This window comes from Haematobia irritans, chromosome 3 (assembly GCF_050003625.1).
Source record: "Haematobia irritans isolate KBUSLIRL chromosome 3, ASM5000362v1, whole genome shotgun sequence".
NCBI lineage: Eukaryota > Metazoa > Arthropoda > Insecta > Diptera > Muscidae > Haematobia > Haematobia irritans.
Window position 1 is genome coordinate 219263516 of NC_134399.1, and position 18968 is coordinate 219282483.

General features: G+C 31.9%; 2 protein-coding genes across 5 annotated transcripts in view; one reads left to right on the top strand and one right to left on the bottom strand.

Annotated features, from left to right (window-relative positions):
- Positions 1-17485, top strand: Shmt (serine hydroxymethyl transferase). Of its 2 annotated transcripts, XM_075302940.1 has the most exons (5): positions 1-146; positions 253-559; positions 9881-10083; positions 16071-16729; positions 16810-17485. In XM_075302940.1, the coding sequence occupies exons 2-5, from the start codon at positions 329-331 to the stop codon at positions 17352-17354; spliced, it is 1638 nt and encodes a 545-aa protein (XP_075159055.1). In that variant the 5' UTR covers positions 1-146; positions 253-328; the 3' UTR covers positions 17355-17485. The 2 variants fall into 2 exon arrangements, with proteins under 2 accessions (XP_075159055.1, XP_075159056.1); XM_075302941.1 differs by lacking the exons at positions 1-146; positions 253-559 and adding an exon at positions 9646-9796.
- LOC142232213 (uncharacterized) overlaps positions 17471-18968 on the bottom strand; it is a 10754-nt gene continuing 9256 nt past the window's right edge. For 2 of the 3 annotated variants that reach the window (XM_075302942.1, XM_075302943.1), the window contains one exon: positions 17471-17778. In XM_075302942.1, coding sequence (XP_075159057.1) covers positions 17552-17778 — 227 coding nt within the window. In that variant the 3' untranslated portion in view covers positions 17471-17551. The remainder of the gene's footprint in view (positions 17779-18968) is intronic. The other variant, XM_075302945.1, reaches the window with a different exon arrangement.

Sequence of the window (18968 nt, forward strand, 5' to 3'; positions counted from 1 at the left end):
GAGTTCAAAAAGGTTATCAATAATAATTTCCTATTTCTATTGGAGACGTATGACCACAAACGAAGAAAATAAAATGGTATAACATTGTTGACAGCGTGGAGCTTGCTTATCATTACGGAAGGATCCATTCAAATAATCTGCTATATGTATGTATTGAATTGAAAATCTAACACAGCTTAGAAAACATCAATTATAGAAGTTTTTTTTTGTTTAATTTTTGTCACTTTCGAATATTCTCTTGCGCGCCTACAGTTAGCATTAAACTCTGGCGGTGGATTGGTTTATACTGAGTAATCAAGGAAAATCGTAATAATTCTTGAAGACCACAATGCAAATGCCAACAATGTCTTGTTTACGTTGTATAATCCCCCTGAACGGCAACAGGGGTCTTTTGCCGGTTTTTAACATAAGCAGAGCTGTTTCCGCTAAAAATTCGTTTTCTTCGTTTTCTGCTAATGCCACAGCCTATAATTCTAAGAGAACTGGAGTTTTGTGTAAAAGTGAAACGATCGTTGGCAACTCAGTATCTCTGTATTCCAATCAGGCGGCTTTAAATCCGGTGAGTATTATTTCTTATTTTATTTATTTATTTCGGAGTTCTGTGCCATTTTGTTGTTACTGTATGTGCTATAACAAACAAACTATCATCTATTTGTGCAAATAAAATAAGTGTTTACAATTTTAGTTTACGGAATTTTTGTGCGTAAATATGTGCCGGCATTGAACTGTCCTTGAAATTGCACACATTTCTTTTACATACATACATATGTATGCCTCCACAAAAACAGCATCATGTAATCCATAGAGTATATCTTTGCAATTGTATTGCTTGTAAAAAACATGTGCTGATCGAGATGACAAGAGATCAAAACTATTTATTGACAGTCAATAATATTCTAAGTTCCATGATTTGGCGATTGGTGTTATTAATGGGCTTTCCATTTATGTATTCCCTTCAAATCCGTCGCATCCAAAATTAAATTATTTCCCAATTTTTATTTGTATTGCTTAACTTCTATGATTGAAAGTAAACGTACACCCAATGATCTATGTACCATAGCAAAGCAAATGTTTTTGGATGTAGGTAGCAACAGGTTTTTGAGTGTAAGTGGACACATGTAGTAAGTCACATTTACATTTTTTAAATATAGACTTAGATTTTGTCTAACTTTTGTAATATGGTTCACCAATTTTTTTAATTGCTAAATATTTTTCTAGGCATTTTAGCAATTTTGTTGTTGGATTAGAAGAAAGATAAGCGAAGGTTGCCAAAAATATTGGCATATTCTTTATGGGTATTTCCGGAATTCCAAGAATTTTGAATAAAAGATTTTTATAGAGAGTGAGACCTCTGAAAGGTGGACACCTACGGTCGTCTAAAATTTGTCCACATTTGGGAGGTGTTGTTGCTTTCAGAATGTCCAAGTTTGAGAGGTTTTACTGTATTTGAAGTCTCTCCCATTTGGTAGTAGATTTTATAGGTGTGCACGTGAGTAATAGTTTACTCACGCTCACGACGGAAAAATCTTACTCACGAAAAGAAAATTTGTAATCACGCACACTCACGCACGAAATGTCGTGACTCAAGAAAAATATTATGGCTCACGAAAAATGTGAATCACATGTGTGAAAACATGAGCATGATCAAAATGGAGAGCGTTATAAAACTCTTAACATCCGAGGTGTCACTAAAATTGTAAATGAATTCATTTTGCAAGCGTTTTATGTCCGTGGGCGGGATTTTTTTCGTGAGCGTATTTTTCCGAAATTCGTTACTCACGCACACACGACAACAACTATTATCGTGGCTCACGCTCGCGCACGACTTTTGGTTTGTTAATCACGCACACTCACGCCGTTGCCATCAGCGTGAGTCACGAAATTTTTCATGATTCACGACAATTTCGTGTCACGTGCACACCTCCAATAGGTTCATTACGAGATTGCCTCTCTACGGGATTGTCTTTTCACGATTACTTTTCTTTTTAATAATCCACTTTGAGGAATACAAACTTTGCAAAAATTCGCTTTGGGCTTTTCCCCATCAAGTTATAACAAGATTTGAAACAAATATGTATAATTATACCCTTCACCATTTTTTTACTGATTTAGTTTTCACTTTAGCGATTTTAGCTTCTAAACTCGAACTTAATACTCACCTTAACAGAAAATTAATAGAAAAAAGCAATGATTTTGAAATCAATTCATCGCAGAAAAAATAGTTATTTTTTGCCTTCAATCACGAAATTAACTGATCCAATTAATTTTTAATTGAAATGTCTTCAATCACAGAAATGATAGTTTCAATCACCAAAGTAAATTAAAAATTTAATACACAATTAATTTTTGTAATTGATTTCAATAAAAAAAATTGTTGAACCAATTAAATTTTTAATTGAATATTTTTCCAAATTCACTTGCAATTTTAATTGGAAAACTTTTGGTGATAATTATACCCTGCGCCACATTGTGGAACAGGGTATTATAAGTTAGTGCATATGTTTGTAACACCCAGAAGAAGACGTGATAGACACATGGTGTCTTTGGCAATAATACTCAGGGTGGGTCCCTGAGTCGATACAACCATGTCCGTCCGTCCGTCTGTCTGTGAACACATTTTTGTGATCAAAGTCTAGATCGCAATTTAAGTCTAATCGCCTTCAAATTTGGCACATGTTCCTAATTTGGGTCAGAATAGAACCCTATAGATTTTGGAAGAAATCGGTTCAGATGTAGATAAGCTAACATATATATCTTTCGCCCGATATGCACTAATATGGACCCAGCAGCCAGAGTTTTATACCGATTTGCTTGAAATTTTGTACAAACATAACACTTATAGTGAAGCAAAATTTGATTCAGATTTAGATATAGCTCCCATATATATCTTTCGCCCGATATGGACTTATATGGCCCCAGAAGCCAGATTTTTGGCCGAATTTGGTTGAAATTTTGCACTAGGAGTACAATTAGTAGTATAGTCAAGTGTGCAAAATTTGATTGAAATCGGTTCAGATTTAGATATAGCTCCCATATATATCATTCGCCCGATATGGACTAATATGGTCCTAAAAGCCAGAGTTTTGGCCCAATTTGGTTGAAATTTTGCACAGGGAGTAGATTTAGCATTGTAGCTATGTGTGCCAAATTTGGTTGAAATCGATTCAGATTTAGATATAGCTCCCATATATATCTTTCGCCCGATATGGACTAATATGGTCCTAGAAGCCAGAGTTTTGGCCCAATTTGTTTGAAATTTTGCACTAGGAGTACAATTGGTAGTGCAGTTAAGTGCAAAATTTGATTGAAATCGGTTCCGATTTAGATATAGCTCCCATATATATCATTCGCCGGATATGGACTAATATGGTCCTAAAAGCCAGAGTTTTGGCCCAATTTGGTTGAAATTTTGCACAGGGAGTAGATTTAGAATTGTGGCTATGCGTGTCAAATTTGATTGAAATCGGTTCAGATTTAGATATAGCTTCCATATATAGCTTTCGCCCGATTTACACTCATATGACCACAGAGGCAAATTTTTAACTCCGATTTAGTTGAAATTTTGCACAGGTAGAAAAATTAGTATTGTAGCTATGCGTGCCAAATTTGGTTGAAATCGGTTCAGATTTAGATATATCTCCCATATATAGCTTTCGCTCGATTTTTACTCATATGACCACAGATGCCAATTTTTTGCTCCGATTTAGTTGAAATTTTTCACAGGGAGTAGAATTAGCATTGTAGCTATGCGTGCGAAATTTGGTTGAAATAGGTTCAGATTTAGATAGTGCATTAGCTGACTTAAATTTTGAGTCTATAGATTTTGTAGAAGTCTATCAAATTCTGTCCAGATGGAGTGATATTTAAATGTATGTATTTGGGACAAACCTTTATATATAGCCCCCAACACATTTGACGGATGAGATATGGTATCGAAAATTTAGATCTACAAAGTGGCGCAGGGTATAATATAGTCGGCCCCGCCCGACTTTAGACTTTCCTTACTTGTTATTTCTGTGATTGTAGGGTGAGCTTCATTATGTAGAAGACTACTTTACTGTATTCATTAGTAGATAAAGCTAAATATATATATATATATATATATATATATATATATATATATATATATATATATATATATATATATATATATATATATATATATATATATATATATATATATATATATATATATATATATATATATATATATATATATATATATATATATATATATATATATATATATATATATATATATATATATATATATATATATATATATATATATATATATATATATATATATATATATATATATATTTGTCCTTTATGTTTATGTTGACCATATCCCACAAATACCTTCCTACCGATTTTCTGATTTTGGTGTTCTTTTTGATACGATTTTTATGCTCTTTTTGAGCCATTACTAAATATTGTAAAGTTGGTCTCGATGGTGTTCTTGCATTGTCATAATAAAGACCAATTTCAATATTTTCCTTCTTGAGTACTTAGAACCGCAGATTTACTCGGAATTACATAGACTACAAATGTTAATTTGATTTTAAGGGGTATATATCGTTCAATTTTTCGAAATGGCTCCCAATTTAGATTTTAGAACATTTTTTAGAGCCAGAACAAGAACTATAACATACGTTTTATGCTTTCGGAACACAATAGATGTACTCATAACACTAAGTATTTTTTTTGAGCTATCAATAAATATTGTGAAGATGGTAAATGTCGTTGCTATTTTAATGTAATTCTACCGTTTGTATATAGTCTATTTTATAGACCAATTTCAATATTTTCCTTCTTGAGTACTTAGAACCTAAGAATTACTCGGAATTACATAGATTACATAATTTAATTATTTATGGTTTTTCCCGGGAAACGTGATAAATAATTCTATTAATTTAGTTAATTTCCCTGCAGAAATCCCTATTTGCAACAAAAAATAATACAACAATATTTTTACACATTTCCATTAATAAGATTTCCAGTTGCTAGCTCTTTTTATTCCTAAATATTAGCATCTCATTGGTTGCTTGATTGTTATCTGTATCTGGTGTCACTGTCGTATGACCATTTTCGTTATTGTCATATATGACTTCGTTTTTTTTTTTTGTTATCAGTTATTTTTGGTACAAGCAGTACAAAATTTGTGTAATTGAATGAAATATGAAATGCGTTTGATTTTTATGATATTTTAGTGCAGAATTTAAGATATTTCTTCGAATGTTATACAATAAAATTGTTTATTTGAAATAATCGTCAAAAATAATTAGAAACGGATGTGGGTTTTTTTTTATCATTTTTATAATAATTTACATCTGGGATTCCGTCTTTAGTTTGTATGAGTATCATATTTTTTTTTTACTTTGCATATCAAACAACTTTGGCTAGTTATTATTTTGACTTTACTCTTTATAGTGAGTACTATGTCGGGTTTTTCACCAAAACGCTAAATTAAAAGTGCAAAAATATATGTGAAGACGATAACATTTTTATCAAGTCTTGTCAAATTATGGATGGAAAAGATCCTATGCATTGATTGCGAACCATTTAATATTTCTAAATTAATCGATTAAAAAAAGTAACCGTGAAAATAAACTGGTTTTCAGCTTGAAAACTGAACATAGTACTCTGCTATAGATAGGGCCGGTCGCTTTCTTCGTCGATTATTGCACTATTTTATTAAATTTAAAATTTAGTTTTCACCACATAAAAGATTTCACGACCATACATACATAGGTTTTGGTTATTTTCACCCATTTTCCAAAGATTCAATAGTGTACAAAATTTATTAAAAAATCGAATTTTCCTCTCCAACTAAGAGGTACATCACAAATTTTCTATAAAAATAAAATTTTGACAAAATTTTTTATAGAAATAAATTTTTGACAACATTTTCTATAAAAATACAATTTTGACAAACATTTTTTATAGAAATAAAATTTTGACTAATTTTTTTTATAGAAATAAAATTTTGACTAATTTTTTTTTTTATAGAAATAAATTTTTGATGAAATAAATTTTTTACAAAATTTTATGTTTTTTGTTGGTTTTTGATCTTTATTTTCAAATAAAAGTTTTTCTGTTTTTTCGAGCTTAGATCTCAAGCTCGAAAAACTTTTTACAACATTTTCTATAGAAAAAAAAGAATTTTGACAAAATTTTCCATAGAAAAGAGAATTTTGACAAAATTTTCTATAGAAAACAAATGTATGTAAAAAAGGGAGACACCGTGGTGCAATGGTTAGCATGCCCGCCTTGCATAAACAAGGTCGTGGGTTCGATTCCTGCTTCGACCGAACACCAAAAAGTTTTTCAGCGGTGGATTATCCCACCTCAGTAATGCTGGTGACATTTCTGAGTGTTTCAGAGCTTCTCTATGTGGTTTCACTAACCTAACCTAAATGTTTAGGTTAGGTTAGGTGGCAGCCCGATGTATCGGCCTCACTTAGACTATTCAGTCCATTGTGATACCACATTGGTGAACTTATCTCTTACCAATAAGTGCTGCCCGATTCCATGTTAAGCTCAATGACAAGGAACCTCCTTTTTATAGTCGAGTCCGAACGGCGTTCCACATTGCAGTGAAACCACTTAGAGAAGCTTTGAAACCCTCAGAAATGTCACCATTACTGAGGTGGGATAATCAACTGCTGAAAAACTTTTTGGTGTTCGGTCGAAGCAGGAATCGAACCCACGACCTTGTGTATGCAAAGCGGGCATGCTAACCATTGCACCACGGTGGCTCCCTAACCTAAATGTATAGAAAACAATTTTGACAAAAAAGAGAATGTTGCCAAAATTTTCTATAGAAAAAAATTGACAAAATTTTGTATAGAAATTTTTTTTTTGACAAAATTTTGTACAGAAAAAAAATTTTAACAAAAGTTTTTATAGCAAAAAAACAAACGATTTGTTTGGTTTGTAGCTTTTCTCCAAATTTGGTAGATTTGGTAGACTCGAGCGGCAACCGTGGTTGGACTACGTTGGCTTTGGTTGGATTGATTTATTCAAGTTCACAAATAACTAAAATTTCAACTGCCATTTCCACTAGGTTCATGGGTATATTTTTGGGACTACCAAGGTAGCTTTGTACGATATATAGCATGGGTTTCATCCCCAAAATGTCTGAATTAAAAGAACCAGCCACTCAAAGTGTTCTAGCACATAGTAGCCTATCTCTAGTACTGAGTATTTTTAATCAACCAAATATTTTCTGGATTTATAAATTTATTACTTTTACAGTGGATTTTTCTTATTTTTTCAATAATTCAATTGTTGGACAAAATTTCAAAACGCAAAATATTCACCTCATCAAATATAACAGGTTGGCTGATAAGTCCCCGGTCTAACAAAGAAAAGCACATTTTTTTTGTCAAAATTCGTTTTTATTATTCTACATAGTTCCCTTCAAGAGCGATACAACGATTATAACGACCTTCCAATTTTATGATGCCATTTTGGTAGTACTCCTTCGGTTTTGCCTCAAAATAGGCCTCAGTTTCGGCGATCACCTCTTCATTGCAGCCGAATTTTTTCCCTGCGAGCATCCTTTTGAGGTCTGAGAACAAGAAAAAGTCGCTGGGGGCCAGATCTGGAGAATACGGTGGGTGGAGAAGCAATTCGAAGCCCAATTCATGAATTTTTGCCATCGTTCTCAATGACTTGTGGCACGATGCGTTGTCTTGGTGGAGCAACACTTTTTTCTTCTTCATATGGGGCCGTTTTGCCCCGATTTCGACCTTCAAACGCTCCAATAACGCCATATAATAGTCACTGTTGATGGTTTTTCCCTTCTCAAGATAATCGATAAAAATTATTCCATGCGCTGGTCGCTGTCCACTCAGCCGACTGTCGATTGTACTCAGGAATGTAGTGATGGAGCCATGTTTCATCCATAGACACATATCGACGGAAAAACTCGGGTGTATTACGAGTTAACAGCTGCAAACACCGCTCAGAATCATCAACACGTTGTTTTTGGTCAAATGTGAGCTCGCGCGGCACCCATTTTGCACAGAGCATATCCAAATACTGATGAATGATATGACCAACACGTTCCTTTGATATCTTTAAGGCCTCTGCTATCTCGATCAACTTCAATTTACGGTCATTCAAAATCATTTTGTGGATTTTTTTGATGTTTTCGTCGGTAACCACCTTTTTCGGGCGTCCACTGCGTTCACCGTCCTCCGTGCTCATTTCACCACGCTTGAATTTTGCATACCAATCAATTATTGTTGATTTCCCTGGGGCATAGTCCGGAAACTCATTATCAAGCCAAGTTTTTGCTTCCACCGTATTTTTCCCCTCCAGAAAACAGTATTTTATCAAAACAAGAAATTCCTTTTTACCATTTTTTTTCACAATAACAAAAGTTGCTTCACAAAAGACGCTCTATCTCACAAACTAATTGACTTACAGACGTTAAATTTTGACACGAATCATTTGAAGGTTGGTACTATATAAAAATAATAGGCATTTAATACTAGCGACGCCATCTATGTGTCAGACCGGAGACTTATCAGCCAACCTGTTAGTTATATTTCGAAATTTCGAAGATGCTACATAATTTTACGTTTTGTGAAATCATTATTACGTCATAATTACGTCAATTTCAATTACGTTCCAGTTTATTTTTATTTTCCTATTCGACCAATGGACTAGTTAGATCCAGATTTAAATTCAATCACCTCATCTGACAAGAGTTCACAAATAATGGATTTTGACAAAGAGAACCTCCTATTTGCCTATTATACCAATAAATGCTTTATAGTTTGTAAAGAAAGTAAATAACAATTCGTTTACAATAAATTAATTTCGTCATTTATGTTTTGCTTGGAATTACGAAATCTATGTACCACCTATACCACCTATACCATCCATAATATTTAAATTTTTTCTTAATGTTACCATGTTAAATACTAATTAAAGCTTTTAGATTTCCAAAATTATTGATTCGTAGAGTCAAAGGTCTTGAATCCGTGGGATTGTTTATTCTATAGATGTTTTTCGAGAATGATAACAAGGCTATCTCTTAATGCAATATTGCTATGCATTTGAAAGATCTATTCCTTAGGTTATTAATGTTGCCATATACTGAATATCAAATTGGCATTGAAATGTACGAATTTAAATTCGACTTTTGATAAGAATAAATTCTTAATCAAATTAGAAATGTTATCAAAAACAAGAACAAAAAACATTAATCCAAAAATCTCAAATTTGGCAACATAAAATCTACTTTAATTCAGTCAAACAGCAGTAGTCATTGGGCCCGCTCCGTACCAGCAAACAGAAATTCGAAGATCTTAAGAAGAAAAGGTAGGCACAGAAGCCAAAACTTACCACATAGCGTAGCGTAGATTCAAAAAGTATGCATAAAAGCCAGGTATTATCACATAATTCAAAAGCGTAAATCAAAAACGCCTACAAATCGCCAAAGTAACGAACCCCCTCTTTTCATTATCAATATTTGCCATAATACTTTTCATCATTACATGTTGCCAATTCTCTTCTAGTGACGCATTATCACTAGACTTATCTGTGAAAATAAAACATTTAACCTATGATCTTAGATAGAGGCAAACGAGACGCTTTTCTATTCCCTTGTGTATGAAAAAAATGTGTAAAAATATTGCATCAAATCAATTCGATGTAAAAATTCGACATGGGATCCTAGCAATTATTGCACATTTACAATCCAGAATTGGATCAGTCAAGTTACTCTCATTCTCCAAAGCACACGCGAAGAAATCACTAAGCCAAAATGTTTCACAAAGTATATACGATTTTTTTTTTAAATTAAAGAGTTTAATTTTGTTTTTATTTTTATGAATTTAAAATATTTTTGTTTTTTTTTTAGAAAATGTCTGGAAATTCAAAACTTTTGGTTTCATCCATCAATGAAATGGATCCTGAATTGTTGGATTTAATCAAACATGAAAAAGGTCGCCAGACAAAAAGTCTTGAAATGATTGCCAGTGAAAATTTTACTTCGTTGTCTGTTTTGGAATGCTTGGGCTCATGTTTGCACAACAAATATTCGGAAGGTTTACCTGGAAAACGGTGAGTTTTTATAACGTAAAAGTTGTGAACCATATTTGAGATCAACTGAAAACGTTTTGCATAATAAAAAATTGATTGCGTTGGGATTACAAGTGAGCAACAAAATAGTGTTTGGGAAATAGTGTGAACCTAAATGCGATTTTGTTTCGGTGAAAATGTGTAACCCTAGTGTGACGATACTTCTTCCCTAATTTTGCTTAAGCTTAAATTACAGTGTCATCCGAAAAAGAGTTGCATAATTCCGTCAAATATTCTAAACTCAAACGCTACAGCGCAATTGTTTATATTTTGCAAACAATTTCGTAAATGTTGCACTTTTTATTACAATCGAAATTGCCACAAGTATGTACAAAAAAGTGTCCGAATGGATACTTGAAAGTCCTGTGTGTAACTTCTAAAGAAATATTGAGAATTGTTTACAACCCCTATATGTTAAAGGTCTGTTTGTAATAATTCCATTCATGAAAAATATTCTATACAAAATATTATCAATATTATTATCAATATATTTTATCAATTTTTAAATTAAATTAATTAGTGGCTGATATCATTTCCATGATTGGGGTAATTTCCATTAAAATTTAATTGGATTATTAATTTCGTGGTTGAATCAAAAATATTCTTATTTTCTAATTTCATCTATTATCCGAACTTATCCACTTATTATTTAAAAGCAAATGCTTCATGTTAGGTTGCTATTTTGAATGATATTTCAACGCTGATTAGAAATTAAGGCAATGCGATGAATATTTTGCTATTACTACTTTGTACTGATAAACATCAAGAATCAGTGATGATATAGAAACGTTGATATTTTTATTTATTTGTTTAGCGTCTATGAGTTTATGCAATTTTTATGTTGGGTGTATTGCATTGAAATATTGGCCTGATACCCCATAATGTTAGGTTAGGTTGTAGATTATGACACTAATTCTTGAAATCGAATTAGACCACTAGATGTCCATTGTGATTCCTCGAGGCAAGTTTTTCATCTTTTCTCCTGAGGTGATATTCTTTAGTTTTGCTCAAGAACAGTGGTGCCAGTATTTTTCTGTCTCTTGCCCCCAAATTATGATGCTTTTGTCCCCAAAAATCACCAACCTAAATTAAAATTCCTCACAAAAATTCCCAGCACATTTTTTTTTGAAAATAAAGAAATACACTCAGCTGTAGAAAATCAGTAACAATTTAAACAATTAAAATTTTGTCAAACCAACTTGTAAGCTGCAATAAGATAAAGATTTCGACCCACAACACCAAGACACAGGTGATCGTCTTCCAAATGCTGCATATGTGAAAATGGGAGTTCGGTCAACTTGTATATATGAACGAAAATTTACTTCAAAATATTCAAGTAGTAAAATTGGGTGGTAGAATTCTACCTGAAATGGTAGATTTTTTATTGTTTGTAGATTGGAACCATTTTGATGTTTTGGTAGTTTTTGCAAAGAGGTACTTCATAATTTTCTATAGAAATAAACTTTTTACAAATTTTTTTAGAGAAATTAAAAATTTGGAAAAATTTGCTATAGAAATGAAAAGTTGACAAAATTTTCTTATAGAAATAATTTTGACAACATTTCTACAGAAATAAAATTTTGGAAAAAAAGATTTTTTTGTTTAGTAGATTTTTTTTTGCTTGAGTGACAACCGTAGTGCTAGATCAATATTAAGGTGAATTATCTTCATCATTTTTGTATTTATCGGGACAACGAGTCTGAAATGATTTTGTAATTGTAGAAAAATATCTTAGCCAAACTGAGTAAAATAAAAAATAAAAAAAATAGCTTGGGACCCCGAAATAAAATAAGTAAATTAAAGCTGTCATTACACGTTGCATTACATTGTGGTGAGTTATAATGACTAACTTGTAATGACAATAATAAATACTTCTCGGTAAATTTCGAATTAGGTATAATTATTCACATAATTGAGCATTTACTTAAGAAACTCAAAAAGAATATGTAATGTAAATATAATTCTGAAGATTTTTCCTTTAATTTTTTTTCACAAATATTTCATACTTATCGTGTGTTAAATTAATGACATTATGTTTTAAATAATTGCTTTATTATACCTCATTCACATTACACTTCCAAAATGCACTTAAACTAGATTTCAACTGTAATTTGCCTTATAAAAAAAGGCAAATTACTATAGTAGTTTTCGAACCTCACGAATCCAACTCCCATAAACAACCAACATTTATTTCTAATTTAAGTGTGAAATTAATTTGCATGTAATCTTACTTAGATAATTTTTTAGATTTTTTTGTTTATTTCTACAATATTCGTTTCTATTCAAGAAGTGCTCATATTACAGCATTATTCGCCATATTTTGGTCCATTGTAATCGGCGAGAGAAATCAATATTTTCGATATATGTTTCCCTAAGACAATAAGTGGCTATTTTGCATGATTTGGTACATCTACGAATAAGTGATTACATATTAGGTGATTATATGCTTTAAAAGCACTACTTATTTCATGACCGAAGGTATGCCTGGGGAGAAGTACTTTCCTCCTAGGACATGCGTTTGTAAATGTAATCCGGGGCGATGCCAATTAATAAGTGGTTATTAATTTTCAAAGAGGCTTACCTATAAGATTACCGGGTAATGAGAGTTTTTACTGGGATGTGTCCGTTTCTAGTTCAAATGTTCCATTTGCAGCCTTTCGAATACCGTGGAATAAAGAGCAGCATAGTTTTCTTTTTTAAATGTTGACGAACCACCGAAATTCTTTTGTATAAATGTAGAAATTTGATGTTAATTTATTATGTTAAACCGATTTCAAAAAAATCTCCACGAAAATCCCCAATTTTATGGAAATTTCCCACCAAATCCCCAAGTCCCCAACTCTGAAATTTCGTCCCCATTCACGAAAAAATATCCCCAATTTGGGGAAAAATCCCCAGACTGGCAAGAACTTCCTTTTATTCTTTTTTTTATATTGCTTAAAAAATCTAATCAGAGGTCCTGATGAAGGCGTGTAAATTGCTTTAAGATAACGTCCCCTACATCAGTGAGAGCCTGAAAGAAAAAGAAGCCCAGTGTTTTGTTTCTTCTTAAGGATAATGCTGGACACTGGCACAGGAAGTGATACGAGTCGCCCGTAACTTCCGGGCTCAGACATAGTGTCTGCAAATGTTATCATCTTTAAGTCCTTCACAGAAAAAAATTTCACAAAATTTTTTCTAATTACAATTTTAATTGAGTTTTAAAAAATATTAAATTAAAAATTTAATTGATTCAACAAATTTTTTAATTGAAACAAAAACCAAGCACAAAAATTAATAGTATCAATTAATTTTTTAATTGATACTATCATTTCTGTTATTGAAGACATTTCAATTAAAAAATTAATTGGATCAATTAATAATTAATTTATTTATTTTATTTTATTTTATTTTATTTTATTTAAGACAATACAATAAGCCAATAAGGCCAATAATACACAGAAAAAAAATTCACGAAAATTTCTCCAATTAAAATCTTAATTGAGTTTTAAAAAATATTCAATTAAAAATTTAATTGATTCAACAAGTTGTTTATAATTGAAATAAAAATCAATCACACAAATTAGTAGTATCAATTAATTTTTTAATTGGATCAATTAATTATTTAATTGACTGTCAATTAATTTGTTGATACTATCATTTCTGTGATTGAAGACATTTCAATTAAAAAATTAATTGGATCAATTAATTTCGTGATTGAATCAGAAAAAAAAAATTTTGTGTGTAGCGCATTGCCACTATAACTAATTAATTTGATGATGCAACAAGAATTTTTGTGTGTGTATTATTACCATATGTTTCCCGAGTGTGTAATGGCCAGTTATAATGCCATAAAGCATTATAAATAAAGGCCTCAATTTCTGTCTGTTCATCGCCATCCGATTTTCGCAATTCCTACATTTCTTTTCGTCCCATATCAACTTGGTTTCCTTGCAAACCTTCCCAACGTCCTAGCCATAGTTTCTCATACTTGCCATAAATCCTGTAAAGATGTTAACCCTCTAATGCCCAAGCCCGCTTTTAGGCGGGCTTCATTTAATAAGGAATCTTTTAGTGAAATACACCTTAAGACAACAAAAATGGGCAAAATAAAAAGAAAAAATATTTGAAACTATTCAAGAGGCTTTGCAGCATATGCTGAATTTTACCGTATACATTTTTCTTGCTTAGTTCTCTTGCTGGCAAAATAATTGGGGCATTGGAGGTTTAAGACAGCGAAGGAAAACGTCCGTATTATATATTGTCTAGCTGTACAAATTTACAGGATTAAAAATTAATAGAACAAATATACAAAAAATATGGTATGAACGATGTCGAGATATATAAATTCAGCCCTTGGTTTTACGTTTGAAAAAAGTCCTGGAAAACGTTGGTCATATCATCTCTGGTCGATATGACAGTCTTATTCCTTTTCAAAGTACGCCGGGCCCAATCCACTGTTTCCGGTGTCCGTTCTTGGTGTGTATACCACGGTTGCCACTTGTACCAAAAAAATCTGCCAAAATTTACCAAAGGTTAGGTTAGGTGGCAGACCGATGTATCAGGCTCACTTACACTATTCAGTCCATTGTGATACCACAGTGGTGAACTTCTCTCTTATCACTGAGTGCTGCCCGATTCCATGTTAAGCTCAATGACAAGGGACCTCTTTTTTATAGCCGAGTTCGAACGGCGTTCCACATTGCAGTGAAACCACTTAGAGAAGCTTTGAAACCCTCAGAAATGTCACCAGCATTAATGAGGTGGGGTAATCCACCGCTGAAAAACTTTTTGGTGTTCGGTCGAAGCAGGAATCGAACCCCCTTGTGTATGCCAGGCGGACATGCTAACCATTGCACCACGGTGGCTCCAAAAATCTACCAAATTTAAAAAATCTTATTTTGAATTTTTGTCAAAATTTTATTTTTATAAAAATTCTTATTCAATCACGAAATTAATTGGATAGATTAATTTCGTGATTGAATAATAATTTTTTTGTGTGTATTATTACCATATGTTTCCCGAGTATGTAATGGCCAGTTATAATGCAAATTAAAGGACTCAATTCCTGCCTGTTCATCGCCATCCGATTTCGCAATTTCAATTTTTTAAATGAAATGTTTTCAATCACGAAAATGATACAGTTTTAATTGGACAATAAAAAAAATACTTAATTAAAAAATTAATTGATTTCATTAGCCAATTTCAATTAATTTTATAATTGATTCGATTAACAAATTAATTGATGTTGTTTACAAAACTCAATTATTTTTTTTCCTTAAAATCTTAACTATTTTCAATCACTTTCTTAAATGCCAATTTCAATTAATTTTATAATTGATTCGATTAACAAATTAATTGATGTTGTTTACAAAACTCAATTATTTTTTTTCCTTAAAATCTTAACTATTTTCAATCACATTCTTAAATGACTTAGCGCTTTTAGTTTGATTTTAAAAATTGATTTGAAATAACATTTTTAGTTAAAATTTCCCTTTTTGCTGACAAATCATTCATTACCACATAAAAATAAAATTTAGCATAAAATAATACACAAAAGATGTCTTAAAATGAAAAATTTTATTTTAAGATTTGTTGTACACTTAATCTAGGCGTTTCGGATACTTTTAGTTGGATTTTTTCGATTGCTGAGTAAATATATTTGAGTCAGCTCATATATTAAGCCTCCGGTGGCAAAATTTGTGCTAATTACCACCAACAAAATTCGGTCAGCTTCATTTTTCTTTGGTATGAAACAATTTTTGTGATTGTTTCCATAATTTTTGTATTAATATTCCTCGTTTATTGTTTGAATTACCATTTTCACGTAATGTATAGACCAACTGAACGTTTTAAAAAAAATGTTCCAATCCTCGTCGTAATCACTTTTATCATTTTTCTTTTCATAAAGATAAACAAAAACAAACAATTACATTTACCATTACCATTATTTGTATTCCTTAATAATCCAAATCCGTTTTTCATTCTAGTTATTATGGTGGCAATCAATTCATTGACAAAATTGAAGTTTTGGCTCAAAAACGTGCCTTGGAAGCCTTCAACCTCAATCCCGAAGAATGGGGTGTCAATGTACAACCTTACTCTGGTTCACCAGCAAACTTTGCCGTCTACACTGGTCTATTGCAACCTCATGATCGCATCATGGGTTTGGATTTACCCGATGGTGGTCATTTAACTCATGGTTTTATGACAGCCAACAAGCGTATTTCGGCCACATCGATTTTCTTCGAATCTATGCCCTATAAAGTAGATCCCAAAACTGGTTTGATCGATTATGAGGGTTTGGAAGCCAACGCTAAATTGTTCAAACCCAAAGTAATCATTGCTGGTGTCTCATGCTACTCACGTTGCTTGGATTATGCCCGTTTCCGTAAGGTGTGCAACGAAAACGATTCCTATTTGTTTGCTGATATGGCTCATGTTGCTGGTTTAGTGGCTGCAGGTTTGATTCCATCACCATTTGAATATGCCGATGTTGTTAGCACCACCACACACAAGACTTTGAGAGGTCCACGTGCTGGTGTTATCTTCTTCCGCAAGGGTGTACGCAAGGTTAAGCCCAATGGTGAAAAGGTTATGTACGATTTGGAAGAACGTATTAACAATGCTGTATTCCCCGGATTGCAGGGTAAGTATTTGATTTAAACTCTCAAGTTCCATGCAAATAATTAAATTACATTTTTGTTTGCTTTTGTTGTGTTTTTTCAGGCGGTCCCCACAACAACACTATTGCCGGTATTGCTACTGCTTTCAAACAAGCCAAATCCCCTGAATTCAAGGAATATCAAACTCAAGTCATTGCCAATGCTCGTCGTCTGTGCGATGGTCTGATGAAGAAGGGCTACAGCATTGCCACCGGTGGCACTGATGTTCATTTGGTTTTGGTTGATTTACGTAATGTTGGTCTAACTGGTTCCCGTGCCGAATATGTTTTGGAAGAAGTCAATATTGCCTGCAATAAGAATACAGTACCTGGCGATAAGTCTGCCATGAATCCATCTGGTATTCGTTTGGGCACACCTGCCCTCACCACTCGTGGCTTGGTTGAAACCGACATTGATAGTGTGGTCAATTATATCGATGCTGCCTTGAAGATTTGCAGTGAAGCTGTAAAGGTGTCTGGTCCCAAACTGGTTGATTTCCAAAAGACAGTCCATGAGAATGCCGATATTCAAAAGAAGATCGTAGCATTGCGTACAGAAATTGAGAAATTCAGTGAGAAGTTCCCTCTGCCTGGTTTTGCAGAACTCTAAGATACACTGTATTTATGCTTTGTTTTGTTTATTGCTAACAAATATGTCCTTGTATAGATTTAAGTGAAAATATTCATGACTAAAATTGAAGTTTCCGAGAAATAAAAAACTACTGCTTTTTATATTAAAAATATATTTTCCTTTTGTGTGTGGGTGTTTTTTTTTTTGTTTATAAATAATTATATTCGATTTATTGATCAAACGTCGACAAAATCCATTTTAATACATTCCTTGGCGGGTTTCATGTCACGATGAAATCTCGAGTTGTGTGTCGATAGAGACCATTTTGTTTTGAAGCTTTTATTGCACACGGCACAATCAAATTCTTTGCCCATTATTTTCGAATGTTTTGAGGCTATATGTCTTCGCAGGGCATTTGGAGAGTTAAGTTTACGTTTACAGAACTTGCAGAGTAAAAATTTCGCTGTAAATGAGAAAAGAAAAACAATTAACCAAACATATTATTCAGTTGGTCAAAATAACCTATGTATGGTACCAGGAACTAGCAGGTTTTAACTTGACCTTGTCTAGGCGTACTAATTTACAGGATTAAAAATTAATAGAACAAATATACAAAAATTATGGTATAAGACATATATATATAATGTTGCCCGTGGTTTTACGTTTAAAAGTCGTGGAAAATTGACCTTCACATAGCCAATGTGGATCACTCCCTATGAATCCCAGAAAACGCTGGTCATATCAACTCAGGTCGATGGGACAGTCTTCTCCCTTTTCAAAGTTAGCCGGGTCCAGTGCACTGTTTCTTGCCACGGTTGGCAATTGTACCAAAAAAATACCAAAATTTGATGAAAAATTTACCAAAACTCTACCAAATTTAAAAATCTTATTTTGAATTTTTGGTAAAATTTTTGTCAAAATTTTATTTTTATAGAAAAGTTTTGTTAAATTTTATAGAAAGTTTTGCCAAAAATTGATTTCTATAGAAACTTTTTGCAAATGTTAATTTCTATAGAACATTTTTTATTTCTTTATAAAATGTTTGTAAAATTGTGTTTTCTATAAAAGTATTTGTCAAACTTTTATATCTGTAGAAAATTTCTGCAACATTTTATTTTTATATTTTTTTTTTTGCAATATTTTATTTCGATAGAAATTTTCGCAAAATTTTATTTCAATAGAAATTTTCGCAAAATTTTATTTCAATAGAATTTTTTGCAAAATTTTATTTCCAAGCTATTTTTTAATTCTCTAGAAATTTTTTGCAAAATTTTACTTCTATAGAAAGTTTTTGTCAAATTTTTATTTTTATTGAAAATTTCTGCAAAATTTTATTTTTATAGAACATTTTTAAAAAATTGTATTTCTATAGAAAATTGTTGCAAAATTCTAATTCTATAAAAAAATTTATTTCTTATAGAATTTTTTGCAAATTTTTGGAAAATTTTTACAATTTTTTGTTTGTCAAAATTCTATTTCTATGGACAATTTTTGCAAAATTTTATTTCTATGGACAATTTTTGCAAAATTTTTATGAAAAATTTTTGGAAATTTTATTTTTATAGAAAAATTTTGTCAACATTTTATTTCTATAGAAATTTTTGCCAAATTGTTTTCTGTAAGAAATTTTTTAAAATTTGTATTTTTACAAAA

Coding starts and splice junctions, on each gene's coding strand:
- Shmt (XM_075302940.1), top strand. CDS start 329: ATGCAAATGCCAACAATGTCTTGTTTACGTTGTATAATCCCCCTGAAC. Junction 560..9,880: donor ATCAGGCGGCTTTAAATCCG/GTGAGTATTATT, acceptor TTTTTTTTTTAG/AAAATGTCTGGAAATTCAAA. Junction 10,084..16,070: donor GAAGGTTTACCTGGAAAACG/GTGAGTTTTTAT, acceptor TTTTCATTCTAG/TTATTATGGTGGCAATCAAT.